This window comes from Emydura macquarii, unplaced genomic scaffold (assembly GCF_026122565.2).
Source record: "Emydura macquarii macquarii isolate MOO-44397 ecotype Brisbane River unplaced genomic scaffold, CSIRO-AGI_Emac_v2 contig_1790, whole genome shotgun sequence".
NCBI classification, from domain to species: Eukaryota; Metazoa; Chordata; order Testudines; family Chelidae; genus Emydura; species Emydura macquarii.
This window is the reverse complement of record NW_027131927.1, coordinates 7,639,175-7,657,000: the sequence shown is the minus strand read 5'-3', so window position 1 is coordinate 7,657,000 and position 17,826 is coordinate 7,639,175. Positions and strand designations below refer to the sequence as shown.

Here is a 17,826-nt window from a genome sequence, read left to right as displayed (position 1 = left end):
GCACAGTTCACTTGGAATGTACTTGCTGGTTTGCGCTTAAACCATAATTTTACCTGAATGTAGGTTTTGTTGTTTGTTTGTATTAAATAAACTGAGGCAGTTCTCCAGACTCTTCCCAGCACTTAACACTAAAGGACAGAAAATGTGAAACTCCAGTTTGATGTGTTACCCAGACCACCTTGTATCTAGGAAAGCTAACATTTTCCATAGCAGAACATGAAGGGCATTGAGACTGCAATATAACCTTTGAATACAGTTCATTGGTTACAGGAAGGAAGGCAAAAGAGACACAGAAAATAGCTGATTTAATTATGTGTAAAGTATCTGAAAATAGATCAAACACAGAGATTTTTGCATAAATACAGGGAAGTCTTTTGCCCACTCAGAGTTACTTTTTAAAAGTTCTACATCCAGGATATCATCTGAGGTTAACTATGCGATAAGGCATCCACAGCCACGGACATACGAAGGAAGACAACAACGCCAAACACCCTTGACCCTTCAGCCTTTCCTTTTCCTTGCCCTCAAAGAAGCAAAGAATTTCATTTTCCTGAGGCAATGCAATGCACCACAGCCCCCTCCGCAGCCAGAAACAAAAAATGCCGGGAAGATGCAACTACTTGATTAAGCACCACAGGCCCCAGTGCCAGAAAGCATGAGGAGCAGTCCAGTAAATCCACATTGCCAGTGCCCAGGGTTTGAAGGGTAACCCAAAGTACAGACAGGGTTTCCCGTTTCCATTTTCTCCACTGAAAAACAGTTCCCATACCAATAATACACGCTGTCCATTCTCAAGGAATTAGGTGAAAGTGGTTGTGTGCAAAAGGGCCAGCTGATCAATAATGGTTTGCTAAGGGATTGGTGATCACACTTTAACTAGGAGTACCTCTAAAGTGGCATGCCCCACAGCACCAATGGCAAACCAGTTTTCCCTTCTGCCATGCAGTCTGATTTGGTACAGCCTTGAGTTCCAATCTAACACAAAGACCCCCCTCTCCCTTATTTCTCATCTATGTTCCCACCCAACGCCCCCCAACAGCTTCCTCCTCTACCCCAGACTCACTCACTCATTCTTCCAGCACACCTCACACTCGGGTCTTTCATCGCTCCCCCAACACCATCTCTACCCTGCCTAAGGTGCGGATGCTCTCCTTACACTGCTCCTACTCCACCAGCCTGTTCCCCACACCATAGGGAAGGGATTTTAAGCATGAGGCTGTACTGGCCATCCCAAGTCTCTGGCTCAGTCTCCCGTAACATTCATAACTGGACTTTCAGCAAGTACCAGCAGAATCGGCGTTAGCTATTGCAGCTGTACAGCAATTTCTCTGTCTGATTACAGCGCATTGAGCTGCAGAGTGAACAGCCAGCCTGTCCTTAACTGAAGAGATGGTGACAGACATGACTGAGTCTCAAAGCTGCATGTGGGAGGGGAAAATTGTTTTAAAAAACCCCCAAACCTGAAATCTGTAGTACTTTGCACTAAAATACAATTTAAATTAAGGGAAAAAAATATCTCCAAACCCACGCTGCTTGATAAGATATTGGAGAGGTGTTTCTAAAAGCAGTGTAAAGGAGGCATCTACACAGATGGCAAGAAAGCACAAAGGAATTGGTATTCAACAAGGGTTGTAGGCACATTTCACACACCCTTCAGATCCAAGAAAAGAAACAAAGTGCACAAGCCATCATCTTCAAAACCCAAGCAGTGGAAGCACAGCTTCAGCATGACTGCTTTATGTCATTTACCTGCTGATAATACTGCTGGGCTGGGCCTTGGGGCATCTGCATCTGTCCAGCTGCAGGTCCAGCTCTTCCCTTTGGCATGGGTTCTCTCTCATAAGGGGATTTTGGTGCCTCCTGTCCCACTGGAAGTTCTCCCTGGGCTCTGCAAAGTCTGTCCCGCAATAGCACGATGTTTGGCTGCAAATAGTAAACCAAAGCAAACATATAATTACACCAAGTGGAATCTGTGGCGTCAAATCAGCGGATGACTGGCCACTTACTGCTCAGCTAAACTTCAAATGCCTGCTCAGACGAGGGCAGGATACTCCACTGAACAGCGTTCTGGTTGGCTGAAGCAAGTGTATTCTCCAGCCAAAAAACAGGCATTACAGCTGGATCAGGTGCAGGTGACTGTATGGGAAATATTGGATGGAACTCTCATTCCCAGGCCGGCTGTGGTGGGAATGCTACAGAAGTGCAGAGAGAGGGGGAAAATAGGGCGTGGGAGGTGACTGCTGCTACATCTTCAGCTATGACCACTGGCGACTAGCTAGGGCTCTTCTCTAATCCCCACTGGCCAGGAGAATGGCACAGCACGAGCCAAGAAGGAAGAAGAATGAAGTGCAATTCTCACAGCTCAGCGTGACAAGAACTTCAGTATATATACAGGAATTAACTGATATTCCAACAGCCACCCTGCAAAATCTATGGAATTCATAGGAAGTGTTCAGCAGGAGAGGAATAAAACCATCCATCGTCAGAGCGTGTTATCACTCAGGTTCCACAAAGCAAAGTCTTGGCTGCCCCTTGACTTATTTTCCAAAACACCCGGTAGCTTCTGCAGCACCAGGAGACCATTATGCTGAGACAATGTCCCATTCCAGTGACTTTTCCCACATATGCACAATAATAATCCTTGCCAAGACAATACTGAGCAGGAAAAAGAACCCCGAACCACACTGGAAGGTGACAGTTTTATACAATTCCATGTGCCACGCAAAGGTTTTCAATGAAAGCTTCCTCAACTAAAAGGCGGCAGAAGGAATGTTAAGGCCATTTACCTGGTTGGTGTTTGCAGGAAGGAAAGCCAATGCAGTAGCAATGCTGCCCTGTGCAGCCAACAGATTGGCATACTGACTCATCTTCTCCGCCAGAAGAGCCCCTACAGCATCAGAGTCCATGGATCGTGTAAACTGCACAGCCTTACGCAGGATTACTACTTTCTCAATAAGGTCCTTGAGGATTATGACAAAGGAAAAAACAGCAAGTTAATGGGACCAACTGAAAGAAAATGGCCACTAACTACAGTATGTCAATAATAGTCTTGAGGTCACCTCTGCATACTACACAGTTCCCATTACATTATTTTAAACAGATGGAAAATAAAGGTCTTCCCAAGGATTATTACCTCTTTTACTGTGTAACATTCGGAGAGAGCAAGATAATAGAACATTAATCAGCGACCATCAATTTAAGTGCATTTTAAAATGTACTGACATTAAATAAACTAGCAATAATCTGGTTACTCCATAAAGATGAGATTTTTTAAATTCTTATTTTATGAGATCTAAGGTACCTGTAGATTATCAGCAGCCTTTTCCCCCTGGTATTATTCAACAACCAATGTTACTAACTGCTCTTGCAAAAATGTTATAGAAACACAAGGCAGAGATGGGAAAGACCAGTTAGGTCGTCTAATTCATCTTCTCTCTGTCGCAGGATTGTTCCCTAATGTACCTTTCACAGTGTTTTGGCAAGTCTAGTTTTAATCATTCCAAGCAAAGAGGACTCCACCACTCCCTTCAGGAGACTATTACACAATCTAATAGCTCTTACTGCCAAGAAAATGTTCCTGATATACCCAATACATTTTCCATTTCTTGATTTCATTCCATGAATCCTAATTAAACCCATGTACCATTCAAAATAATTCTCATCACTTGCACCATCCTTTAACAACTACGCCTCTGTATATGCAGCCCAAAACTGTATTGGTCTTTTTATTTTTAAACTGCCAAACACTGAAAACTCCATGTTTAATGGAATATCTACTATCAACCCTGGCTTTCTTTCTGATACCTGTTCTCCCATTGAACAGCTGTGTTTTGGATTATTTTTCTCCCAGATGTACTCAGTTGTGTTTTTTCCCAGTTGCATCTCACTGTGTTATTTTCTGCTCATGTTTCTTATCTTTCTCTTATTCCTCCATCCTCACTAGTGTTTGCAATATTTCCCAGTTTAGTATAATTTGTTAATTTCATGAATGTGCTGTTTACTCCCTCTTCTAGACCATTAATGAAGGTATTTAAAGAAACCAGATCCCACATGTGAATCCCAATAGTACCCCACTAGTATGATTGTTTACTGGATTGTTCTCTAGTTCAGTCACGGTTTTTCCAAGTAAGTGAATATCTTAATAAATATACAAGCATTTTTTTAAGATTCAAATAACAGTTTATGGGATTTCTCTCTCTCCCATACTACAGTTAATTGAGGCCTAATATTAGCTCATATATGATTTGCAGTTTTTATAGTCCGTGTAGGTGAAACAAAGCAATCAAAATGAAAATTCAAATCTGAGATATTTCTATAACAAAGGAATCTTGTTCAGAAGACTGAAAAGTAATTTGGTCATTTGAAATTCGACTAGAAATGAATGATAACAAAACACAGTTCTAAAATATTTCTGCTTTCCTCAGCCTTCTGCAAATATTGACCTACGGCACTGTGCAGTAGCATTACAATCAGCTACTTCTAAAATTGAAGTCCAAAGCAATTTTAAAGGATGGCATTATAAAAAGAAATAATCATTATTATTATTATAGAAAGAAATTATGCAAGAATCACAGCTTCCCCTATAGTGGGGAAATAGATATTGCCTTTGCCTTAAAAGAAGCTCAATAACCTATATATGCAAGTCCAAAAAATAAATATACCCGTGTCCACCTTCAAAAACATTGTGACTAACTATTCTGGGGTTTACTTTTATGTACTTAATCCCCAAAATTTCTAATCCATCTATTCCAAAAGCAATAATTTCAAAACAAATCAAGGTCTCTAATGTACTGAAATAATGCATCAACCTTTGCAAAGAAAGTAAATAAATTCAGAAATACACAACAGCTTTATTTTTACAAGCTAAGATAAACGTTTGAGAATATATTTTGCAATGTAGTGTTAGCACAGCCCATTTATAAATAAACTTATTTTACCCATTTAAGTAACGAATCACTTGCATGCTGAAGGATATGCAAGTATCAGAGGGGTAGCCGTGTTAGTCTGTATACAGCAAAAACAATGAGTCCTGTAACACTTTAAGGACAACAAATTACTGTGGGCATAAGCTTTCGTGAGCTGCAACCCACTTCGTCAAAGCCATCTGACGAAGTGGGTTGCAACCCACGAAAGCTTATGCCCGCACAAATTTGTTAGTCTTTAAGGTGCTACAAGACTCTCCTTGTTTTTGCAAGTATCAGAGGCTCTGTCAAAAGCCTGTATAAAAATAAACTTACTTAAAATCCAAACCAACGTAAAAATAAACGTATTTAAAAGCCAAGCCCACATACTTACAGAAAGCACCATACCAAATTATCACAGCATGTCACTCAAAACCTTTCTTCACAAAGACACTAACCTGAAGAGACAAGGGACTGCTTCCATCCTGAGCTTTAGTCCAACATGCAACTAGTTTCTCTACATTCCCAGCACAAATATAACACAGACAAGCCTGTGTCTGCAGGAGGTTGTCCCCTTCATTTTCAAGTCTAGTGCCCAACAGATCTAAGAATTATAAAAAAAAAGGCATATGTCATCTCATAAAATACTTGATAATTAAAACAGACTAAGTATCACATGGAATGCTTGGACTAGCTCTGGTTAACACAATGAAAATAGCTGATACTCAAATAGATGCCAAAACTCTAACTCTAGCAAAACGCAGAAGAGAAATGTTAAAATTTTCATTATCTTATGGGTACCCACTTGGTCATTTAGGGCGTTTCTGAAAATGTATAGAGAGGAGGCAGGCGTTGTGACACATTTCTGACACTGCCTGGCCAATGTATCTCCATGTTCATCTACAAAGTCATGGGAAGACAAGATGTAGGAACACTTTTCCCTGAGGCATGCTGAAAACAGAGTAATTGTGCAACATGCTCGTATGTTCAAATGGGACAAATGAGGGGGTTAGTCTGGGCTTGTCTTTCATTTTGCTGTTTTATTTGCATGTGCCTGGCAATCTGATTTGCTAGTGCAATACGTTTTGGCTTGTAGCTGGGGCTGTACCATCATGCGATTATGGCTGAAATTGTTAATGGCGCCTATTAATTTTTACAAAGTGCTTTAACAACTTAAAAGTGCTAACACTGTTGTACATAAGAACAGCCACACCAGTTCAGACTGATGATTCATCTAGCCCAGTATCCTATCCAATGCCAGATGCTTCATAGGGAGTGAACAGAAGAGGGCAATTATCAAGTGATCCATCCCATCATCCAGTCCCAGCATCTGGCAGTCAGAAGTGCAGGGAAACCTAGAACACGGGGTTGCATCCCTGACCATCTTGGCTAATAGCCATTGGTGGACCTATCCTCCATGAACTTATCTCATTCTTTTTTGAACTCAGTTATACTTCTCGCCTTCACAACATCCCCAGGCAACAAGTTCCACACGTTTAATGAGTGTTGTGTGAAGAAATACTTCCTTTTGTTTGTGTTTTAAACCTGCTGCCTATTAATTTCACTGGGTGACCCCTGGTTCTTGTGTTATGTGAAGGGGTAAATAACACTTCCATAACTCCCTTTAGTCATCCCTTTTCCAAGATGAACAGTCCCAGACTTTTTAATCTCTCCTAATATAGAAGCTGTTCCATACCCCTAATCATTTTTGTTGCCCTTCTCTGTACATTTTCCAATTCTAATGTATCTTTTTTGACATGGGGCGACCAGATCTGCATGCAGTATTCAAGGTGTCAGCGTACCATGGATTTATATAGAGGCATTCTGATATTTACGGTCTTATTGTCTAGCCCTTTCCTAATGGTTCCTAACACTCTTGTTAGCTTGTCTGACTGCCACTGCACACTGAGCAGATGTTTTGAGAGAACTACCCGCCATGACTCCAAGAGCACTTTCTTAAGTGGTGACAGTTAATACAGACCCTGTTATTTTGTAGATACAGTTGGGAGTGCAGTTTCCAAAGTGCATTACTTTGCATTTATCAACATTGAATTTCATCTGCCATTTTGTTGCCCAATCACCCAGTTTTCTGAGATCCCTTTGTAACTCTTCGCAAGCAGCTTTGGACTTAACTATTCTGAGTAATTTTGTATTGTCTGCAAATTTTGCCACTTCACTGTTTACCCTTTTCCAGATAATTTATGAATATAATGAACACTACTAGTCCCATGACAGATCCTTGGGGGACCCTGCTATTTACCTGTCTCTACTGTGAAAACTGACCATTTATTCCTACCCTTTGTTTCCTATCTTTTAAACAGTTATTAATTCATAAGAGGACCTTCTCTCTTATCCCATGACTGCTTACTTTGTTCAATAGCCTTTGGTGAGGGACCCTGTCAAAGGCTTTCTGAAAGTCCAAGTACATTATATATACACTGGATCATCCTTGTCCACGTTTGTTGATCCCCACAAAGAAATTCGACTACATTGGTGAGGCATGATTTACAAAAGCCATGTTGACTCTTCCCCAACAAATTGTGTTCATCTATCAGTCTTATAATTCTGTTCTGTGAATTCACTGCTCCATCCAGTCATGTTTCTGAAACATTTTAATTGGCATCCCCTAAGCAAAATATATTATATATTGTTTTCTTAGCAGAGGCAACCACCATATTAATGGCCATCACTGCTGATTTTTAGGAAAAGATAACAGTGAATGTGCTTTGCTTTGGCCATGAGCAGGCATACCTGTTCTCTCCACGCACAAACCTTTTTGAACTGTACAATGATTTAGGAATGGATTGCCTTTAGGGGTATATTTCTTTTATTACAAAAAATTAAAACAATGAATTTAATGCCTTATGAAAAGAAGAGCTAGGCTGACGTCCTTGGAGACTGAACAGCCATCTGTTCACAGAACAGATACAACATGGGAAGATGTATGTTACCAGGAACAGGGATAGATTTGGTTGGGTAGGAGATAACAGATTGATTTCCAGTTGATTGTACCCCTTTAAAATTCCGAAGTGTTCCCATAATCCAAAATAAAGGAATTGCCCAACAAACTAATTATGAATAAATTAATTCATTTGAAGGAAAATAACTGCAGTATTTAAAAGCATAGTTCCACGAAAGTTGAGTAAAATAAATTACATCCATTCTGTAAATTTTCTTACCACAGAGAGCTGCAAATTCATCTGGCCTAGCATAAGTCAACACAGCAGCCAGCGCCTCTCTCCAGTTTTGCAAATCACATGATTGAACTATCTCCTTCCAGTTTTTTGTCACAACTGCAGTGATGAGCTGGGAAGGAAAGAGAAAGACCGAATGATGTCTTTGTAGAATTCCCATTTCCAACACCATATCATTTATATCTATGCAGTGTGCCCCACTCCATGCTATCTGCGCAAATGAGAGACACTTCATTGCAACTCAAATAATCTGAAAGATAAAGTAAACTGATCTTTAAGTGGGATCCACTGAAACTTAGAAACCAGAGCAAAGGTAATACAGGACAGATAAGTATCCTTATTATAAAATTCGTAGCACATGATGTGAGGATCAGGGTGCAGACATTTGCATCTCAGGTAAGCGATGTGATCAAGCTAATCAAAAAAGCAAACTGACCAGAGGGAGAAAGAAAGGGCTTGACTCTGACACCCTGAAGAACAAGCAACAGGGGAGAGGAACTTTTTCTGGGCTTACTTTTCAAAGAACACATTTCAGAGGTTTACTGGACTACTGTTTCAAAATGCCAGCTGTGCTACAATATTTCTTGATGACTGCTCTTCTCATTTTCACCTTCTACTCACTCTGTGATGCAAGTGAGCAGCAGGAGGCAAAGAACTGAAGGCACATTGCCAGCAAGGCACAAGCTGCAGAGCACAAATAAGCAGATGTCCATAATGCACTGTCTTGTAGATGTCGTGTGATTAGATTAGTCTTGCTATACTTAGATAAACCTTTGTACACAGTAAAGCAAAACATCAGCAATAATCTCTCCTCCAACTGACTGGACAAAAATTAACATATTAAGTGCTGCAGTCAGAGGAAGTACAGTACTTGCAAAGGATGACCAGATAAGACACTGCACATAATACACTAAACATTATGTTTAAACTCGATATGTATCCTTCTTCATCAGCGAAGATTTTTTTTTACTCAGTGTGATCTGCACATTTTAAAAAGATGAGGATAGACAGTGGAAATAAGAGTAAAAGCTGCTCTTCATCCCAGCTAGTGAACCTGTTCTCTGCTTAACAATACACAAAACAGAAAAACACCTTTCTCCCACAGATCCAATGAATGAATTTACCCTTCATTCAATCCTCCTAGAAACAAATGTATAAAAGTGAGCAAGGAAAGTCATATGTCACCAGAACATTAACAGTTTCAGGAGTCTGTTGAAAGTCTATACACACCGATATTGTTTTAATTTTCTGTGGAAAGTTACATACCCTGGTAATTTTGCTGTGCATCTTAGCAAAATACTTTTTCTGTGTCCTCAACAGCAGCTCTTGTCCACCTGCTATGGCCAGTATGATGGCATCAGCCATGCGGTTATCATGTAAGCAGAGATCAACTGCACTTTCAAAGTTACCAGTCAGCAAAGCCTGGGTAATCAAACCATCAACATCTGCAAAAAGAGGAATAATTTAGTTTTAAAACAATTTTATTGCTTCAAAATAAAATAAACATTAAATATATAGTTATATAGGAGAGTCAAGTAGCAACTTCTCTCTCACTCTGTGATGCATGGTTGTTTTCTTCTCAAAGGCCTTGATTCAGGAAAGCAATTAAGCACATGTTTAAGTTCATCTCTATTCAAGACAGCACTTTTGCATGTGCTTAAGTGCTCTCCTCAATCGGGTGGCTTTCCTGAATCAAGGCCAAAGAGTCTGCAGCACTTCCGCCTTGTGCTATAATCCCAAGAGACCTCAAACCCACTTGATCAGGCCAGACCAGTACTTGGATAAGAGATCTCCAAACTTCACTTACTTTAGCATCATAGGAAGCACTGCTGGAATTTCACTAGGCAGCACTCTTTCTTCTGAGTCAATACTGAAACTATGACCCAGTGTATTTTGTCAGGGGACACTAATGCTGGAAGTGCTATCTTGTGGATGAGATGTACAAGGGAGGTCTTGAACCTCTGTGGTCACTAAAGATCCCCCAGGAGTGTTGGTAAGAAAAGAGGTGTTAACACTCATGTCCTGATCAAATCTGAAGTCTGGTAACAATAGTCTGTCTACCTAAATCCTTCCTCTAGTTTCAGTGTCAACTGGTACAGTATCTTTCCTAACAACCTGTCCTAAATTGTTGTGTAGACTAGCTATATGCTGTTAAAAAGTGTCAAACTACCCACAGATGGATGCATTTCAATGATGGGGGAAGCAATCCCTATGTAATTCCTTACTTTTCCTAACAAAGGTGTTGTAGTACTTTGAGATCATTGGATGAAAGCTAATACAGAAGTACAAATAATTAAAATGTGTGTAAATAACAGACTCTCTGACATTCCCTAGGCAGAAGGCTCCATGTAAAGAGAATTTAGATAACACTACAGTTGTGACAGCTCAATAATATTTGCAAGTATCATGAAATCAATATAAGTAAGCTTTTTACCTCCACTGATGGAGATGTTAAACGTTTCTTTTCCAGGTGTCAGATCTTCATTCTCCTCTTTTGTTCTCTAATAGAGAGGAAAAGTGCAGTTTTTCAGCCTATGCAAAGAATTTGCCTAAATAAATCCATGTTTGAAGTTATACACCTTATACTGGAGGGCACAGTATGCTTTCCTATGGTCATTCCTCCAAGAAGACACTCACTTAGAATGAAAGAGCTTTGTTATGCTCCATGCTTCTACTCAATGTCATTAACTTCCCCTGGCACCTGTACAGTATCTAGTGATTTGCCTAGCTATGTAAATGTACAAACATAAAAATACACTGCTGATGGATCACCAGTGAGCATTTTAAAACTAGATGCAATTAGGGGAAAATACTTCAGAAACACCAGGGTTCACGTCACTGGGAGAGGCTCATATAAGCACGTGTGTGAGTATTTAGACATTGTAAGCAATTACTTGGACAACAAGATAATAAAAAAATCCAGAAACTTTAGCTAATTAATCCTCGCAACCCCACTGTGAGGCATGCAGATGATAATATCCCCATTTTACAGAGAGGGAAAAACAGGGTTACTTACCAGTAACTGATGTTCTTCGAGATGTGTTGCTCATGTCCATTCCACTATAGGTGAGTGAACGCCACCGTGCATGGTTCCCGGAACTTTTTTCCCCTTAGCAGACTCCATAGGGCCGGCTCCGGTGCCCCCTGGAGTCCCACGCACAGGCCGCGGTATATGAGGCACTGCCGACTCTACGCCCCCTCAGTCCCTTCTTTCTGTCACCTCCAGCGGCAGAGACGGGGGGTGGGCTGTGGAATGGACATGAGCAACACATCTCGAAGAACATCAGTTACTGGTAAGTAACCTTGTTTTCTTCTTTGAGTGATTGTTCATGTCCATTCCATTATAGGTGACTAACAAGCAATACCTTGGAAGTGGGTAGGAGTTACCGGTGAGCTGCACTAAGCACGACTCTGCCGAATCCCGTGTCCTCTCTCGTCTGCTGGACGATGGCGCTTGAGCTCTGGTTGAGTGCGCTGTGATGGTTGCCAGAAGGGGCACCCTCACCTGCTGGTCGCAGAACTTGATGCATGATGTAACACGCGAGGAGATGTCATCTCCTCTCCTCTTCCGAACCGTGCAGTTTGGAAAAACACGGGGAGAAATTTATTTTGGTTACAATGAAATTGGGAAACCATCATGGGCAGGAAGGCTGGATGCAGGCTCAACTGTACCTTATCCTTACAGAATACTGTATATGGGGCTCCGAGGTCAAGGCCCTAATCTCGGAGACCCTCCTAGCTGAGGTAATGGCCACCAGGAAGGCTACCTTTCCTGAAGGCATGAGCAGGAGGCTTGAAGCCATGGGTTCAACGGGGGGCCCCGTGCATCTCAAGAGCACCCGGTTGAGACCCCAGAGAGGCTCCGGGTCACAGACCTGCAGGTAGAGCCTCTCCACCACCGTGAGGAGCCTGACCGACATGGGGTGGGAGATCAGCGGTCTCCCTTCTGGAAGAACATCGCCACCACGTCCAGGTGCAACGGCCAGTCATGGCGGGGTAGGAACGACTTGCTGAGGCTACCTCCCTCATCGTTCCCCACTCCCAGGAGTCCTTGCAGAGGGCCAAGGGGTGCTCTCCCCCCTGCCTGTCTATGCAAACCATGGCTCCGGTGTTGTCCATCAGCACCTGCCCCACTCTGGCTGTCAGGAATCGAGGGACACTTCATATACTAGGCGAATGGCCCTCAGCTCCTTCACGTTGCTGTGCAGGAGCTTCTCCTCCCCCAACCAGAGCCCCTGAGTGCCTAGGTCGGTGCTGATGCAGGCTCCCTATCCTACAGTGGAAGTGTCAGAATTTAGGGTGACCGACTGGATCAGTTCCTTGAACGGAATTCCTTTCATCATTGCCTGGAGAGTCCACCGCCAGCGGGTAGGCCAAGGGGCAAGGCTAAACTATTTAACTGTTGTCTGACCCCCTGGGGAACCCCTGCTGGGGGGCTGAGGATGAGCTGGGGGGTTGATTCCTACTTCTGAACCCCCTATTCCCGTCCCTATTTCTATAGGGTTGAAACGGCCTAGATGGAGGCCTTGGGTGCTGCTGCACCTGGGGCCATGCCTGCCTCCTGGAAGCCTGGGGTGTATACAGGCCCAGGGAGCGAAGTGTGGCCCTGGAGTCCTTCAGACCGTGCATCCAAGGGGAGGTCCTGGATCAATTGCTGCACCTCCTGGGACAGGCCCGCGGACTGCAGCCACGAGCTCCTTCTCATGGCAATGGTGGAGGCTATAGCCCTACCCGCCAAGTCAGCAGCGTCACTGGATGTCTGGAGTGCTGCCCTGGCCACCGTGATTTCCTCATCCAGGATGGTGGTAAGGTCTGCGGCTTGGTCCTGGGGCAGGGCCTCAGCAAAATGCCTGAGGGAGTCCCACAAATTAAAATTATATCTACCCAGGAGGGCCTGATGATTGGCAATCCTGAACTGCAGGGCTGCCGTTGAATAAATTTTTCTCCCAAACAAATCCAGCTTCTTGCTGTCTTTGTCCCTGGGAGTGGACTCTGGCTGACCTGCCTGTCCCTCTGGTTGGCTGCATCTACCACCAGGGTTCCCGAGGCCAGGTGAGTAAAGAAATACTCGAACCCTTCAGCTGGGACATAATACTTTTTCTCGGCCACTTTTGACGTAGGTGCAACCGAGGAAGGGGTTTGCCACAGGGCCTTTACAATTTTGAGGATCCTGTTGTGAACTGGTAAGGCCACCCTTGCTGGTGCAGCTGTCGCCAGCACACTGAAGAGGGTATCATCAGCCTCCTCTAATTCCTTCACCTCCAGCCCCAAGTTAGAGGCCACCCTCTTGAGGAGCTCCTGGTGTGCCCTGAAATCCTCCAGTGGCGCCATATGGTCCCGGGAGACTGCCTCGTCCGGTGAGGAGGAAGAGGACTGCCGAGGCGCGTCCTGCGGGTGTTCCCTCACCTGACAAAGGGATGCACCCATAGAGGGTCCCTCTATGGGGTCCGACTCCTCGTCCGAGAAGTGGTGTGTATGGGCCTTTTCCTGAGCCAGAGGCACGGACTGAAGCCCTGCTGACAGGATGGATTGTGACCCCTGTCCCATCTGGATGCCCCATGGGGCCCAATAAGGTCATTGCTGAGGCCACTGCTGCAGCCATTGACCCTGGGGCCAAGCTGGGGCTGACTGCGCCACTGGCTGAGATGCCTTGTGGGGGTGTCGGCTGTCCCGACGACTGTCTACCCTGTGGGACCCCAAGTCACTAGACCTGCGGTGCCGTGCACGGCCTTGGTCTCGGGCACCGCCCGGTGCCGGGGACCGTTCTCTCAACGCCTCCAAGCCAGAGGACAACAAGGACTGCCTCTGTCTCCATGAACAGTGCTAACGAGTATAGGCGCACTCGGAGGAGCTCGAGGTACCAGAGCACCGTCTCGGCACCTAGGACTTACGGTGCTGCTTACCCTTCGGTGACCGAGACCAGCACCGCTCTGAACTCTGCGGTGCCAAGCCTGACTCTGGCGACCAGGTTCCGCGTCAGGGACTGTGCGATGTGCGGTCTTCACGTGGCAACCGGATTCTGTGTCACCTCAGTGCGGGCAAACTCGATGTCGTGGATGCAGAGCCAGAGCTGTCTGAGCATCGCCTGGCGGACCTCAAATGGTGCCGTCTCTTGGCCTGCGCTGCCTCCAGTGCCGGGGACCGACATCAGCGCCAAGAGAGAGACTCTGCATCCTGAGTCGAAGCAGGTTAGCTCAACAATGCCGACCTGGAGTGAGTGCTGGGGGAGCATCCTCGCTCTACCCCTGGTGGCCATCTGGCGGGAGATCTTCCTCTCTGTACTGGGGATCTCCACCGCCCTCCGGGGGGACCCAATGCAGGTTTCCCCTGTGACACCGGCCCCTTCTCCCTTGGCGGGGGAGAGGGACGGGCGGAGGTGGCGTGGGCAAGGCCAACAAGGCTCTTGCCGCCTGAAAAGCCTCTGGTGTTGACGGTGTCGGCAGGGGCACTCTCCCACTTCCAGGAGTTGGGGGAGGCTCCCTGACTGGAGATGCAGGCACTGAAGAAGACTCGACAGGCCATGGCCGGTGCATCTCTGCACTTGACCCTGCCCATACCGACGGCGCAGGGGAGTGTCCGCGCTCCACATGCTGCCTCTTTTTCTTGGGCACCAGGGACGTTGCTTGGTGCCGAGTCGATCCCAGTGCCGGCGGTGCACTCTGCATCGAGGTGATGCTCGGTGCCGAGGTGGAGCGGGATGGCTCAGACGCCGAGTGGAATGCTGCTTCCATGAGCAGGGCTTTTAACCGGATCTCTCGGTCCTTCTGAGTCCGCGGTTTAAAAGCCCTGCAGATCTTACATTTATCTTTCCTGTGCTCTTCCCCAAGCACTTAAGGCACCGATTGTGGGGGTCACTGAGCAGGAAAGCCTTCCCGCAGGAGGCACATGGCTTAAATCCAGGCAACTGGGGCATGGCCTGGCCGCTGTAAACCCCTCAGGAACTTCTTATCTAACTACACTTAACACTACTTAACAACTACTTAAAACTAACTAAAGTACTTCAAATAACAAAGGAGTTCAAAAAAGGGGAATAGTACTTGCAGAGAGCAAGACTAGTTCCAGCAATCGTCAGGGGCGGAAAGAAGGAACTGAGGGGGTGTAGGGCCGGCAGTGCCTCATATACTGCAGCATGTGCGTGGGATTCCAGGGGCACCAGAGCCGGCCCTATGGAGTCTGCTAAGGGGAAAAAAGTTCCGAGAACCGTGTACAGTGGCATGCACTCACCTATAATGGAATGGACATGAGCAATCACTTGAAGAAGAACCAAAGCATTATGTCACCTGCTCAAGGTGTCAGGGTGGTCCAAGCATCTAATTGCTCCAGCATGAGGCATCAGGTTTGCATGTACTGTTTTTATATAAACATATATTGTTCCCCAGAAAAAGGATGATCTGTATGTTAATGCTACCTTGCTAACACTTAACTTTACTGCACAGAGATCTGGGGCTCAATCCTGAGAAGTGCTGGGCACTCGGGCTCAATCCAGCAAAGCATTTAAGCGCATGCTTAGCTTTGGACATTGAAATGAGACCACTCACATTCTGAAAATTAAGCACATGCTTAAGTGCTTTGCTGGATAAGGGCCAGAGCATTCTGCAGCTTCTAGTTTAGAGCCCTTTATGACCTTCCACTTATAGAAATGCGTACTACCCAGTGGAAGTCTCCTTCGAATAGGAGTTCTCAAATTTTTCACGGTGTAGACCAAACCTGAACAGAGAAGCTGTGGATGGACTGCCTCTCTTCTCATTTGCCATTGTGCAAATATACACAAGTACAATACACACACACAGAAAATTAGAAAGACGCACTAGAAAGGAAATGAGATGTTAAGACAGTGGGTAAGCACAGGATAACCCAACATAGTTAATACAGAAGCCAATGCTTACCTCTCCCAAGAACTGCTCCTCAGTAACATGGCTATCTTCATCATCATTTTGTACTGATTGGTTGGATTCTTTAAGAGCCTTTTGCAGAGAAGAAAGTGTTTGGAAAAAGTTAGTAGGAGAAAGAGAGAAAACACACACACACGCACACACAGCATTTAAGAATGCAGATTAAAAGGAACACAAGCCAACAATATACAGAGCAAGTCCACCAAAAGCAGAATTCCATTTGCAGAAATGTAAATGTTTTCACTTCCTCGGTTTTCCCCACTAAACAGAGCCACACTTAGGCCACATGTATGCTACAATGGCACAGCTACGGCACTGCAGGCTAGCCGCTGTAGTGTAGATGCTTCCTGCGTTGATGGAAGTGGTTTTTCCATTGATGTAGCCAATCTACTTCTTTGAGACGTGGTAGCTATGTTGACAGGAGAATTCTTTCATTGACCTAGCTGCATCTAAGTGGAAGTAAGGTCAACCTGACTACTTCACACAGGGCACAGAGTTTTTCACAGCCCTGAGTGTAGCTAGGTCAATATAATTTTTAGGTGTAAACCAGGCCACAGTTTTCAAATTAACCAGCTGTAATGTAGGCTGCGAAAAATGTTGTAACACGTTTAAAATAGTGACGCGGCGGGTCTGGTCAAAACCAGTTAAGCAGAGCACAATTATATAACCTGTTTTTCCTCCCATTATCTAATTGTGTTCTGTGCCAAAAAAAGTAAAAGTGTTATCCAAGCCACCTGCTGTAAATAAGCCAATCCCCGCTATGCCCTAAAGTAAATATGTTATGCTGTATAAAAGCTAAAAATGCAAGCAATGCCAAAAACTCTGCTATGAACTCACTGCAAGTGTCTGGCATTCCCCTGCAGCTGCTTCGCAAAGCCCTAGGGTCTCCCTCTGCTGTTTAAAGCATAAAACGTAATTAAAAATAAGTGTACCTAACCAGTGTGGGCATGTTTTTATTCCTTACCTAATATCCAAAACCAACAGGCAGCAGTGCCTTGTATAACACAGCTGAAAACATGTAGCTACTTTTTTTTTTTATTTGAAAATGATTTATGGTAACCATAAGAACATGTGCACTATAATGACACGATGGGTGTTTGTAACAGACTCTGACAAAGGAGAGAGTATGAAGCAGAGAATGCATGGTGAGGGAATATTTCATTACTACTTTAGACTATTAAAAAAAAACCTCAGCATTCAGTGCAAACCATTCTTACAAGAAAGATGTGGGAATCTCAGATTCAGTCCCACACACTGAAAATTAAACCATTAGACCAAATCCTCTCTGTCATGCATACAGGTATGCTTGGGGAGAAGGGCCTAGCTTCCAGGCCTGCTGGTGCATCATATTAATGCTGGGGAGAGTGGGCAGCCCCCTCAATGTACAACACACTAGCCAGGTCCACAAACTGCTCCTTGTCACAAGAGCAAAGCATGCTGCCTGACAGTGCATTCCCTGCCTTCCCTCCCTTTGCAGTCCTGTGCCAGCAGGACAGCTCCTACATCATTGCTGTGGCGAAAGCCCCCTTCCCCAGCTTCCTCATTCCATACGATAAGGGCAGGACTCCCCACCCCCACTGTCCCTCTTTGGAGTGATGAGCACTTACACACCACAGATTATATTTCTTCCCTGAACTCCTGTTAGTGTGAATCCTATTTTTAATTAGGTTTAGACACAGATCACAGCACTTTAGCTTTAGCAGATGTTTAAGTGCAGAAAAAAACTGCAATGTAAGTATTGATTGCCTACAACAAACATGACTTGCTGAGACTGTGAGACTGCAGAGAGAGCAAAGACGAGCTGTTCAATTCTGGGCTAGCTAAGAAGGTTGTTACTAG

General features: G+C 44.6%; 1 protein-coding gene across 11 annotated transcripts in view; it reads right to left on the bottom strand.

The window, feature by feature from the left end:
- The window catches only part of SEC31A (SEC31 homolog A, COPII coat complex component), a 63,777-nt gene that overhangs the window by 22,011 nt on the left and 23,940 nt on the right, over positions 1–17,826 (bottom strand). For all 11 annotated transcript variants that reach the window (XM_067556847.1, XM_067556850.1, XM_067556851.1 and 8 more), the window contains exons 14-20: positions 15,982–16,059; positions 10,530–10,596; positions 9,362–9,540; positions 8,081–8,207; positions 5,360–5,505; positions 2,787–2,960; positions 1,750–1,923 (exon numbers count right to left, since the gene is read on the bottom strand). In XM_067556847.1, coding sequence (XP_067412948.1) covers positions 1,750–1,923; positions 2,787–2,960; positions 5,360–5,505; positions 8,081–8,207; positions 9,362–9,540; positions 10,530–10,596; positions 15,982–16,059 — 945 coding nt within the window. The remainder of the gene's footprint in view (positions 1–1,749; positions 1,924–2,786; positions 2,961–5,359; positions 5,506–8,080; positions 8,208–9,361; positions 9,541–10,529; positions 10,597–15,981; positions 16,060–17,826) is intronic.